Raw genomic sequence first — 13954 nt, forward strand, 5'->3', positions numbered from 1 at the left:
TTGTAAAGATCACGTCAGGTCATTAGTACAGATGAAATAGATGGTCTTGGGAGGTAATGAGCCCTTGTCACTAGAGGTGTCACACCTAGAAAATAGATGGGATGAGGGGTGCCTGGGTGGCTCAGTTGGTTAAGCATCCAACTCGTGATTTCAGCTCAAGTCATGATCTCACGGTTGGTTATGAAATAGAGCCCTGGGGTTGGGGTGGTCTTAAGATCAAGTCCCACATCGGGCTGGCCATGGAGCCTGCTTAAGATAGTCACTCTATCTCTTTCTCTCTCGGAGGAGGAGGGGGAGGGGAAGAAGAAAATAAATTGGCGGGGGGGGGGGGGGCGAGGGGGGCCTGATTGGCTCAGTCGGTTAAGCATCTGACTGCAGCTCAGGTCATGATCTCACGGTTCGTGAGTTCGAGTCCCGCATCGGGCTCTCTGCTGTCAGTGCAGAGTCTGCTTGGGATCCTCTGTCTCCCTCTTTCTGCCCCTCCTCTGTGTGCTCTCTCTCTCTCAAAAATAAACATTAAAATAAAAGAAGTAGATGGGATGCAATACATGTGTGTGGGGGGGAAGGGAGATGTGCAGAGGGGGCACATGGATCCCAAACTTTTAGCAGAGATTGGAACATATATCAATCCTGAGAGTTTCTTAATAATGTGAATCATTTCCTAAAATAGTTGAAGCTTAAATTTGTGTACAAACGGTTCTATCTAAAGCTGGAAGAATCCCTGGGGCAAAATTACTATACAGGATTTTGAAGAGATTAGGTTTATAACCAAGAGCCATGAGGATATTCATAAACTCTTTATTACCAGCCCTTGGATGCCTTTGCTGCTGCTGTTAAAACAACTCCACTGAGATTTCCTTACAAGGATTTAATGTTTCTGCATTGTCTCAGAGTGATACAAAGGTTATTCTTGCCCATCACCTTGAAGTCTTTCCAGTCAATTTGATAATCCACAGGTGATACTGTAACATTTTTTTTTGCAGTCATGACAATTTAGAAATAGGATATGATTTAAAACGTTTTTTTAAAGTAAAATAGGGGCGCCTGGGTGGCTTAGTCGGTTGAGCGTTCGACTTCGGCTCAGGTCATGATCTCTCAGTCTGTGAGTTCAAGCCCCGCATCAGGCTCTGTGCTGACAGCTCAGAGCCTGGAGCCTGCTTCGGATTCTGTGTCTCCTTCTCTCTCTGCCCCTCCCCCCCTCATGCTCGCTCGCTCTCTCTCTCTCTCTCTCTCAAAAATAAATAAACATAAAAAAAATTAAAAAAAAAAATAAAGTAAAATAATCTGGAACTTCAATTACCACAATCATATTACCTGAAGTAAGAACTAAGCTTCCTCCAATATACTTGGTTTATAAGAACAGAGTGACGTGCAGATCAGGCACACTTCTCCTGGGGAAATGAATACTTTTCACGTGGCCCCTCCCTTCTTTATTTCACAGGCCCTAAATCAGATCTTACCTTGCACTGAAAGTCAGATCCTTCATATTTCATACACCCTGAAGCTAATGTGGTTTCTCCTTGGTCATCTTCTTCTATGATGGCAAAGCAGTGCCCATTCGTTCTGAAAGAAAAAAAACCCAAAACCAAAAAATATAACTTCACATTGAAGACATGATGAACTATCATATAATTTCAGTATTTTACATATATACGTTTTTGCTTTCTATTTGGTGATATTCAAAGAGCATACAGTTATTAGTAAAGTACAAAAACAGGACATTTATCACTTTCATAACAGGGCGACAATTAACTGATGACACTCAGTTGTTCAGGGAATTTTTTTGGCTAGTAAGCCAATTCTTCAATGTCCCCAAACAATATGGAATAGAATTACATGATCATATATAAATGTGTTGAATAGTTAACATAAAATAAAGTAGGAAAATTAAAATGGTTATATAAATCAGAATTGGACTGGGAGCTCACTTGTATCAAAATAATACAAAATTAATTAAATATCACAATATCACGCCTATCTTTCTGTAAAATATTTCGACCAATTTAGAATTACAAGATTTTGAGTGAGTTTGTTTTGTTTTTTTTTTTTGGTAATCTCTAAATTTTCTACAGTAAGTATCAGTAAACTTTATGATAAAAAGATCATTAAATAAACTCAAAACATTAGACAAATACCAGATTCAAATCCTTCTATCTCCTTTAAAAAGCTGTATTACAACGTTAACTCTGAGAAAAGAAACATCAATCATTTAATAGTACTAAATGTTCCCATACAAAGAACACGAAGTTTTTTGGCTCTTTGTAAAAGATATCATATAAAATTAAAGAAAAAAAAAACAACGAAGACAATGTAAACAATTCTTAAAATAGCACTAAATGCAATCCTATTCCCATAACTTTAAGGACTACATAAAGTACTTACATGCATGTGTTATTAATAGCATCATCCGGGCAGTGTCCTGAGCAATAGCACTTTAAAAAAGGCAAAGTATCCTCTGGTGCTAAGGTTACTCCATTTTCTGATTTTTTCTGGTCAGAGTCTGATTTCATCCCAGTACCATGGAGCATACTGTCCAGATTCTGCCCTGTATTCAAGTATGAAATTTGTGAAAACATCATTTCCGAAAAGCTAATTCTTCCATTTCAATTTTCAATGAGAAATTTCTAAGCTTTCTTAGTGTGTAATTATTATGTAATGGCAGCTTTCTTATGTAATGGCAGCTAATGTGTTTAATTAAAAATACATTTCATTCAGGGATGCCTGGGTAGCTCAGTCGGTTGAGCGTCTAGCTTTGGCTCAGGTCATGAACCCGCCATCTGTGGGTTTGAGCCCTGCATCGGGCTCTGTGCTGACAACTTGGAGCCTGGAGCCTGTTTCAGACTCTGTCTCCCTCGCTCTCTGCCCTCCCCCGCTCCCACTGTCTCTGTCTTTCAAAAATAAATAAACGTTAAAAAATCATTTCATTCATACATTTAACATTTGTTAATAACCTATGATGCACAGAGTACTGCCCCAGGTATTGTTGGACATATGGAGAAGATTATGTCACAAGTTTTGCACCAGTGGAAGACAAGAGTGGCAGACATACAATATGGTCATAACCACAAGAAAGGTACAAAATGGGAAATGGCTTCAGGGAAGGCTGAGATTATTTACAATTATTAAAAAATACACAAATTATGGGGCACCTGGGTGGCTCAATTGGTTAACCATTTGACTCTTAATTTCAGCTCAGGTCATGATCTCAGGGTTTGTGAGATTGAGCCCTGTGTTGGGCTCTGCACTAGCAGAGAGGAGTCTGCTTGGGATTCTCCCTGTGCCTTTCTGTGCCTCCCCTACTCACATGCTTTCTCTCTCAGAATAACTAAATAAACTTAAAAATATATATATATATATACAAATTATGGTTCTTAAGCACCTTTGTCTCAAAACTTGGGACTAGCTTAAAAACAGTAAGTGCTCTATTTGTGCCTCTATGCGGAAGTGGAGTTACTAAGCATCTCGCTTTGGACTTTAATTGCTTAAGTAAGGGTATTGTGAGAGCATGGGGACTAATCATATTATCTGGTGCCCTTTATCTGAAGGTCACTGGTTCGAATCCAGACTATGCTGCCAGAAACTGAAGGTTACTGTAGGGCAGTAGTTAGCTTATGAAAACAGAACTGTGTTTTTGCATTAGAGTCAAGTAGCCTCAAATGACAGATACTGTCATATTTGGTACTGAATCTTTCAGGCTGAAAGCAGAACAGAACTTTTTAAAATGTGTGAGTAATTCTTCCCTCCCTCTGAATCAGCTGAAATTGGCTAGCTTATTCCTTGGAGGATTGACCTCCAAGGAATAAAATGTAGAGCCAAACAGGTATAAAATATTAAGAGAACTGCGTATAAGCAACATTTCATTATAACGTTCAAGCATAATGTAGACTTGACTTAAAATGTAGCCATACTGGTGAGATGAAGAGAGAAAAAGTAACACATATGCACACATTTGATAACAGGAAGAGAATGTGCTGCTAATTAAGTTTTAGCGATTCCATGCCCGGAATTTTTTTTTTAATGTTTACTTATTTATCTTGAGAGACAGCGAGAGTGGACAGGGAAAGGGGCAGAGAGAGGAGGGGAAAGAGAACCTCAAGCAGGATTGCGGGGCTCGATCCAACGAAGTCTTGAGATTATGACCTGAGACGAAATCAAGAATCACTTACCGAATGAGCCACCCAGGCGCCCCTCCATGCCTTGAATTTTAATAATCTTCATTTAATCCTTTAAACTGATAACAAAACTTAAAGACCTCATTTATGCTAGCAATGTCAACTGCAAAAATAAAAAAAGGGAGGGTAGTGGCCAGGAAAGGAAGAAATCCACTAGGCTAAAAACAAGGAGACCTGGATTGTGGTCTACTATTCTCCTACTGTGGTCGTACCACAGTTTAGTTCACTGGGTGATCACGGAGAAGCCACCACTTCTCCAGGCCTCATTTAGCGAATAAGACTCCAGGACTAGAGGACACCTGAAGTCTCTTAACCAGCTTTCAAACCCATTACAATAACAGAAGGAAGCATCCGTTTAACTATGGAGAAAAATCGTCAAATAATATACCACATGCAATTAATTTTCCAAAAATCTAATGATACACAGAGAAAGTGGTAGTGTTGTAGAAATGACACTGAAATAACAGTGAGAAGTTAAGGGTTCAACTCCCAAATATGTCCACAGGTGGTACTCTCTGAATCTCATTCTCTAGCTCTAAAAAACAGTAATAATAATTCCTTCCCAATTCACACCAAGAGGTTATATACAGAAGAAATGAATAGACAGTAAAGGGCTTAATTAAATATAAAATAAGGTACAAATGGAAATATTATTTATTTACAAAGATTGTACTGTACTTAAAGATCACGGATACCTAGACTATGCAAAGTTCTATGATGGTTAATACACACAATTTCCCAAACACTATCTGAATTTAGGAAATAAAAAATCCTAATTATAATAATTTGCATTTGGAACTTATATTACCTCAGATATTTATTTAACAAAACACTAACTAGAGGCCAGCTATGTGCAGGCAAGTTACTGAATGCTGGAAACTGATGGAGTCCTTGAGAAACTTGGAGGGCAGTGAAGGGGAGGGGCGGTAAGCACGCAGATAAACACAGTGTGAACAGGGATACAATACAAAGGTAAACAAAGGAAGGAGCCTGTAACACAAACTCAGCCTGGGTGTCAAAGGCAAGAAAAACTAAGCTGTATCTTAAAGTTATAAACTTTCCCAAAATAGAGGCCCAGATGCAAAGAAAAATAGGTAGCAACAGCTTCTCTGCACCACCTCCCTAGGTGACAGCGCCCATTCCCACAGTTTAAGCAAATCTGTTTATGGTTCCTAGATTTACCCCTCTAGCTTTGACCTGCTTGTAAGTAATCTCAAAATTAGCTTGTCCAAAATGGAACTCTTGACTTTTCTCTTCAAACCTGTCTCCCCAAGTCTTTTGGCTCACTCTCCAAAATAGATCTCAAGTTTTTCCCATTTTTCTCCAGCTCACCTGCTATTACCTGGGCCCATCATGGCATGCTACTTCTGAGATAGGAATCTCCACACTGACCTCCCTATTTCTGTTCTTGGCCCCTCTGATCTATTTCCCATACAGGAGCCAGAGTTATCTTATAAACATAAATCTGATCCTGTTCACTCCCCTGCTTAAAACCAATTAATGGCTCTATATGCACTCGGAATAAACTCCAACCTCCTTCACCATGCCTACTGCCAGCAGGATTTGGAACCTCTGTACCTCTCCAACATCAACTTATAGCACCTGTCCTCCACCATGCTCAGGCACGCGGGTCTTCCGTCAACTCCTAGAATTTGCCAATCTCTTTCAAGTCTTGCATTTACAATGGCATAAAATTATGGGGGCTGGGCTGAAGCTCTAGGATGTATCTCAAAACAAACACACGCAAAAAATATTTAAAGTTTGCACGCTCTAGTGTAACAGCTCAGAAAAAAAAAAACACAAATATATACGAATATGGAGACCAATAGCTAAAAGATACAAGTAACTACCTATAGGCACATTTACACCATGTTCCTTTGTCATTAATGGTAATTTTTGGCATCAATGATTTTACTACATTTTTTAAAATGTTTATTCATTCTGTGAGAGAAAGAGACAGAGCATGAGTAGGGGAGGGGCAGAGAGAGAGAGGCAGACACAGAATCTGAAGCAGGCTTCAGGCTTTGAGCTGTTAGCACAGAGCCCGACGCAGGGCTTGAACCCATGAAAGGCAAGATTATGACCTGAGTCGAATTCAGACAGTTAACCAAATGAGCCACCCAGGCGCCCCTGACTTTACTGCATTTTTATTCCCGGCTAAATAATTCTTCTCACTTTCCTAGTAATCTATGGGTTTCCTTTGTACAAAGCACAGAAACTCCTCCCCTGTCCTTAAAGCAGAATGTCTAGAATAGGAATAATTAGAAAGCAAAAGGCAGGAGGGCTGCAGAGACCAATGGGACATCAATGCATTGCATGTATGAAGTAATCAGTAACAGTTCTCCTTAATCTATGTGCTACGGCACATGAGTACTGAAGGCTGCTTTCAAGTCGCCCTTCTGAATGGGAGTTTATACAGCACTCATCCTATTTCTTCTTCATCACTAAATACTGGGTGTGTCGGGCACCGACAATTTCTCCCTTAGCCACACACTGCTGGACCGTGAAGAGGCATATATGAATCTGATGGACAAGGCTATATACTACATACATACTATATGAGTGGCTGAGAGCAACATGTGCATAAACCTCTGGGTTATATGTATATACCCCTCTGAGCATGAATTGAGTATTTCTACCAACACCAGCACTTTTAGTATATGCATGTAAGAAGGGTATGTATGATGTTAGGTAGACAAATGTGGTACCCTGCAACAGATGCCATTAGTTGTTTTCTCCCCTCTACCTTGCTGGCAACACACACACACACACACACACACACACACACACACACCCCACACCCCTTTTTAAGTATTTGCTCCTCCTCCTGTGATTCAGAGAAGCACAGACCTACCCTCAGTAGAGACAATTATTTTGTCTAATCCAACAATTTCAGTTCCCTTCCCCTTGCCACTGTTTATACAAAAGCATAAATTAATTCTGGACAATAAGGTTAGAAGGAAGTCTGCTGGGGAGGGGAAGGGAAGGGAAGGGGAGAGGTGTCTGAGGAAAGATTTCTTTACCAATTAAAAAGAGCCACGAGGAGGGTGCCTGGGTGGCTCAGTTGGTTAAGTGTCCAACTCTTGATTTCGGCTCAGGTCATGATCTCACGGTTCATGTGATCAAGCCCCGCATTGTACTGTGCGCTGACAGTGTGGAGCCTGCTTGGGATTCTCTCTTTCTCTCTTTTTGCTCCTTCCCTGCTCACGCTCGCTTGCTCTCTCTCAAAATAAATAAATAAACTTCAACAACAACAACAAAAGAGCCATGAGAGACATCCACTCTTCTTCTACTTAATGTTGTCAACCCAAATTTGCCACATCTGCATGTGACATCTGGCTCCACAGTAGCCACCTGTGGCCATGAAGTAAGTTAACCCAGGACTAAATTAATAGGTGGAGTACAACACTGTTGAAATAGAGAAAGAATGTGATGAGCCACAGAATTAACTTACCGAAGTTGCCCTACCTTCAGACTTCTCGTTTTGTGATACAACATTTTCCTTACTGTTTAAGCTATTTTGAATTGTTTTGTTTGTAACCTAAGACTGAAAACATCTTAAATGACAGAAGAGATAAAATCTGTCCCAGACTCTTTTAGTTGTCCAAAGGATATCTATTTTCCCTGTCTTCTCAGCTGACCAAACTCTGGTCTTGGGAAGCAATGGACTGAGATGAATCTGAGCTGACTATGACAGTCAGTCCTGTCTCTCAGTTTTCTAGTAGCCTTAGCAACTGTCTCAGTTTATCCAACAAAACAAGATAAAATCTGCCAGCAGAAGGTTAGTTTCTGGGGACAGTTTGCTTTCCTGAAGTAATGTCCAGTTGAGGTCAGCGCTGAACCTTTCCCCATTTTTCCTTCCTCCAGTGTAGGTACAGAAGCCATTTTGTAACCATTAAGGAGAGGCCAAGAAAATTACAGATGTCAAACTTGACACCACTGAACTACTGAATGAATACCAGGAAATACCTACCATCTACATCAAAAATTATTTGTTCAAGTCACTGTGGAGTAATCAGTTACTTAAAGCTAAAATCCACTTCTAAAATGTGTGACCAAGCCAAAAACAAGGACTAAATAGCTATTAGATGTTAATATCAAGTGACTCATTCTTCTGTTCCAACTTGAGTAACTTAATCGCAACATAAAGCACTTTAATCTTAATCATAACATTTAATGTTCAAAAAATTCCTATTTACATCTAGGATATGTGTTATTGGTTCTATTTTATAACAAGAAAACCAACATATGGAGAAATTTACTTTCCTAAAACACAAATGATGCCCAAGTCAAAAGTAATTTCCACTAATAACCACTCTGCAATCCTTCTTAGAAATAGCATTAGAAATAATCCTCTAAGAAATAACATTTTCTTCTATGTTGGTTTAGTTCTTTTAAGACTGAAGTTTTTTTATGTTTATTTTTGAGAGAGAGAGAAAAAATGTGAGTCGGGGGAGGAGCAGAGATGCTGTCATGCTGTCGATGCGGGGCTTGGACTTATGAACCACAAGATCACTACCTGAGCTGAAGTCCGACTCTTAACCAACTGCACCACCAGGCGCCCCAAGACTAAATATTTTTATCTTATCATTTTTTTATACTGAAATTTATTGAACATTTTTTTTAATGTTTATTTATTCATTTTGAGACAGAGAAAGAAGGATAGTGAGAGGGAGACAGAGAATCCCAAGCAGGCTCCGCACTGTCAGCACAGAGCCCAACACAGGGCTTGATTTCACAAACCGTGAGATGAAGACCTGAGCTGAAATCAAGAGTCCCATGCTTAAATGACCGAGCCACCCAGGCATCCCTTTATCTTATCATTGGAACCAACTATCAAACTAATCTTTTTGAAAGGAAATGTAACAAATTTTGCTCTTCATCACAGAAATATAATTCTTATTGAGATTTTTTTATTTATGCCTGATAACTAAATATCAATTTATTTCATCTAATGAAAGTTTATTATAGAGCAACTTGAATCAGGGTAGGGAAAGAATTTTGTATCATATTGCCTGTGTGATCTATATAGATTTTTAGAAAATTTAACATCAAATACTGATTACCTGGGGGTAAGGTAGGAAATGTTATTATTAATTTAACTCATCTTCAAAACTATGACACTTTGGTTAATGCTGATCAACAAGACATACAACAAGAGCTGTTAAAATAAAGGTGTTTTATTAAATAATTTGGTATTTCACACACAAAAAAGTGGCTTTTGGAAGTGGGCTGTGTTCTGAGCAAGAAAATAATAAAGATATTAATTACACCTATGACAAAATATGGAGAAGCTCTAGATTTTATTTTTATGTTCACTCTTTAAAACAAAAATGTTAAAAAAAAAATTGTGCTCTTAATAGTATCTCTTGTTGGTAGATATTAACCTTTGTCGCTGTGAATGAAGAAACATTATGAAAAAACGATCTGTCAAGACATAAACTTAAATGAAGATGCCTAATAACTTTACTCTAAAATCCTTTTGCAAAGTAGTACTATCTCTTCAGTATGGAATAATGTCCTAATTAAACCATACAGGAAAAAGCCCACGTGCAAATATAGCCCATATGACCCGCAGAGTCATGACAATAATTTCCTGTTTGGGAGTTACAAGCAGTGAACACAAAATTACAATGTTGTTAGTAAGTAAAACTTTGAGTATTCTATGAAAAAATTTTAGTATTAACACACGCAAGTGCAACTTACCATTCTGAAGATTTTTAATGACAAAATGATTTTTTTAATTATTTACATTTATCCCTTATTGTATTTTAAAGAGGACAGGAATTTGAAAAATTAAGTCTTCAGTTTCTACTACCTGTGTCTTAGTCTTACTAGGTCAGATACTTTATTTTATACTTTATCTCATTTAATCCTCACAAGACTTAATATTGCACATCATAATACCTATGTTACGGATAAGAGAATAGGTTCTGAGAAGCTAAGATTTTACAAATACTTGAAAATGTTTCTATCACAGTCAAGTTCAAAATTACCCGGCATGTATTTGTTCTGTGCCTCACTCTTTGCCTCTTTATTTAAAATTTTTTTTTTTTTTTCAAATTTTATTTATTTTTGGGACAGAGAGAGACAGAGCATGAACGGGGGAGGGGCAGAGAGAGAGGGAGACACAGAATCGGAAACAGGCTCCAGGCTCTGAGCCATCAGCCCAGAGCCCGACGCGGGGCTCGAACTCACGGACCGCGAGATCGTGACCTGGCTGAAGTCGGACGCTTAACCGACTGCGCCACCCAGGCGCCCCTTTGCCTCTTTATTTAAAAGCTATGCTGGCATATTAGCCTAACTGTTCAAAAAGGGACATCAGTTGAAAGATCAATTGCAAGAATGAGTGTTTCAAATATAGAAATAAATTACTAAAAAATATAAGATTACTTAAAAAAACACTGATTTACCTTGAACATAAGAAGTGATGAACAGATAGGCTCCCAATAATCTGATGTAAATATACAGCTGAGTCATTGTTCAGTTTTAATGTTTCCTGTATACTGTGACCTCTAATAACTGGTCTTGTTAGGTCACTAATTTTAATTACTCTTATTCAAAGAGATTTTCTTGTAAAAGGTCTCAATCACTTGACAATGACTCCAACTTCCACTGCTTTCTCTTGACTCCTGAAAGATAAAAATTAAAAAAAAGGTAATGAATATAACTGAATTCTGGAAAGTTTCAAAACTAAGAGAGAAAAACAAATGCTCAAACATACCTTTAAATGATGAAATACATTTTTAAAGATTAAAGCTATCTTTATTTACAACAACAACAGTAAAAAGGCACTGTAGTTCAGAAACTTAAATAATTCAGTAATAGGTTGCCACCATTCCTGATCTTAGATTAACCACAGATAAAATAAATACACTAAATAATCCCAATAGTCTTTTCTGGCTGCTCTAAAGTAATTGTTTTACTACTAACAAGAACATTTCTAAATATACTAAGAATAAAGCAGGAAAATTTAACTTTAAAATACGAAGCTATTGGGGCACCTGGGTGGCTTAGTCGGTTAAGCATCTGCCTTTGGCTTAAGTCATGATCTCACAGTTCAGTTTGTGAGTTTGAGCCCCACACATCGGGCTCTCTGCTGTGCATGCAGAGCCCGCTTCAGATCCTGTCCCCCCTCTCTCTGCCCCTACCCGGCTTGTGGGCTTGTGCACAAGTGCTTGTGCACACATGCTCCTTCCCTCTCCCTCTCCCTTTCCCTCTCCCTCCTCCTCCCTCTCTCTCTCTCTCTCTCTCTCTCAAATAAAAATAAATAAAAACTTTAAAACATGAAGATATTCATCATAATCTTTCAAATCCTAGTAGATGTGACAAAAACACCTCAAGTCTTTATAATAACTCATTCTATAGAAAAAAAGCCTACCAAGATAATCATACATATTAAAATATGCAGTGTGTGTCATCATTAAAACAAATATATCTTAAAATTATTTTCCTAAAATATTGCAAATCTGACTTCACTAGTATAAAACTAAGTTTTTAGGATGGATGATGTGAAACATAACCTCCCCAGTTAAGGTTTGGTTATTATAAAATAGTTAAATAGGTAACAAAAAAAGCCACACTAGTTTGTTTATAGACGAATATAATTCTGTTTTTCCTCCCATCCTATTGGTTCCAGCAATTTGATTTTACTGATTTCAGCCTAAACTATTCCTGAATGAAAAATATTTTATTTATGATGCAATTACTCCTGGCGTGATTTCTACCATAAATAACCTGAACTTTCTATTTTATCAACCTAAGAATTTTCCACTTTAATTGGCTCTCCAAAGACACTGACAGGATTGAGGAAGTAAGGTTTACAGAGTGTCAATTATATTGTGTATTTTACATATGGCTCACTTCCAAAATCTCTGCCATTTCTCACTTCTCTACTATGAAATTAAACTGCTTCCCATCTTCAGAAGTGCTGAGAGTGTAGGGTGTAAAGTGTAAAATAATTACAGAACAACATCTACACTGTGACTTAATTGCATTTCTTGGGAAAACTCCCTTCTTGAAATTATACAATTGTGATTCTAGGGATGCTTGTTTCAGGTTTCAAAGTCAAAAGACGTTTGCAGTGTAACTCCAGCCGTGATCTCTCTCCATACTTCCATTTGCCTATTAAATGTCTCTGCTAGGATTACACACCACGCGTCTAAATCAAATGTATTAACTTTGCTTCCAACCCTCTAGGCCTGCCTCCTCCTCCTCCACTTGTTATCACAGAGGGTGGCGCCATCTCTTCAGTCACCCAGGCCAAAAGTCCTGACATCACTTCTGCCTCTCGCACTAGCTCTCCTGCCTCCATATTTTATATTTTCACTCACTTATTCACTCACTCCCTCACCTACCCACCCACCAACAGCACTTTCTGAGTGCATATGACAAGTGCAAGGTACTAGAATACAAATACGAATATGACCATCTCTGCTTCAAGGAGCTCACAGTCTTGGACAGGACACTGACTGCTATGACTGGTTCCATATTTTAGTGCTACTGTTTTTCCTCATCAATTTATTTAAAGATAGTATGTGGTCTAGCCTCACTACAGGGACAACCAAGGCACCTTGCAAAGCAGCCGGTGAGGCTCTAAGCACCTGCCACTTTCAGTCCCTTTCATAGGCAGGGAATTATGTGTGATTTCAAATATAGAAAATAAATATGAGACCTGTGACTGTTATCTGTGGACACAAGTTCGAATCCTGATCTGCCGAAAATAAGTAACCTAACCTCTCTGGGTGAGTTTCTTTATCTGTAAAACTAAAATTACATTATTAACTCATAATTATTTTAAGAACTAAATGAGGTAATAGCTAACACACAGTCACCTCTAATTACGTACCAGTACCATTATAAATGCTTTGAATATATTAGTATTAATTTATCAAATCATCACAACCACCTTATCAGGTAGGTGCAAGTATTATTTTAATTTCACAGCTGAGGAAACTGAGGCAAGCAGAGTTTAAGAAATTTATCAAAGATCATACAATTGGTAAGTGGCAGGGCTCCAATTCTAATCAAGGAGATCTGATTCCAGAGTCCATGTGTTACCTACTACCCTAGACTGCCCTGCTGGATATTTTATGTGCATTATACAACGTAAATTATACATCATGAAGCCTGGTATGGAAGAGGTGCTCAATAAGTTTCCTCCCCTCATATAGGTTTATACATGGCACAGGAAGTAACAGGTATGATCTATGCCACTCCCAACTTCAAGAAATTCTGATAGCCTAAAACCCTGCAATAACTTGTATGGAGAACAGCCAACAGCCAAGGGAAGGCTAAAGGTAAAATGGCTTCAATTGCCTCAGCTGTAATCCAACAATCGGAAGCCTTAATCTTTAAAAGTAAAATAATGGGTTTTAGCTGACTACCAGCTCAATATGCATCAGCACTTATGACAACTGCTAAGACATAAAGGCAATATTATCAAGCAGGGCTAGAAGCACACTGCTGTAATCAAAGAGGGTCACCACCTTACTTTATTCCACCTGATCAGGCCCCTTCAACACTTTAGAGAAGAATGACAGGAATGCAAAGGATAGGGAAATAACTACACTTCAGATACAACTCAAAGAAGGCAGGGGGGTGGGGGGGGTGGTCTTTGCTCACAGAATATCAAAGGAACAAAGTGTGAATGCACCTCTGTCAAGGACAGACAAGCTGGAAAGGAGACTACACCAAGTAAGTGATTCATCGGGTTCCTTCTAACTCTGAAGTCTCACAGGAATGGTGTTCTTGTCACTGACTATTAACTTATTTCCTAAATA

General features: G+C 38.5%; 1 protein-coding gene across 1 annotated transcript in view; it reads right to left on the reverse strand.

Moving 5' to 3' along the window:
• The window catches only part of BMPR1A (bone morphogenetic protein receptor type 1A), a 137472-nt gene that overhangs the window by 21796 nt on the left and 101722 nt on the right, over positions 1 to 13954 (reverse strand). The window contains exons 3-5 of the mRNA XM_030334758.1: positions 10586 to 10804; positions 2383 to 2545; positions 1461 to 1563 (exon numbers count right to left, since the gene is read on the reverse strand). Of these exons, the coding sequence (XP_030190618.1) occupies positions 1461 to 1563; positions 2383 to 2545; positions 10586 to 10652 (333 nt within the window). The 5' untranslated portion in view covers positions 10653 to 10804. The remainder of the gene's footprint in view (positions 1 to 1460; positions 1564 to 2382; positions 2546 to 10585; positions 10805 to 13954) is intronic.

Source organism: Lynx canadensis, chromosome D2 (genome assembly GCF_007474595.2).
Source record: "Lynx canadensis isolate LIC74 chromosome D2, mLynCan4.pri.v2, whole genome shotgun sequence".
Lineage (NCBI taxonomy): Eukaryota > Metazoa > Chordata > Mammalia > Carnivora > Felidae > Lynx > Lynx canadensis.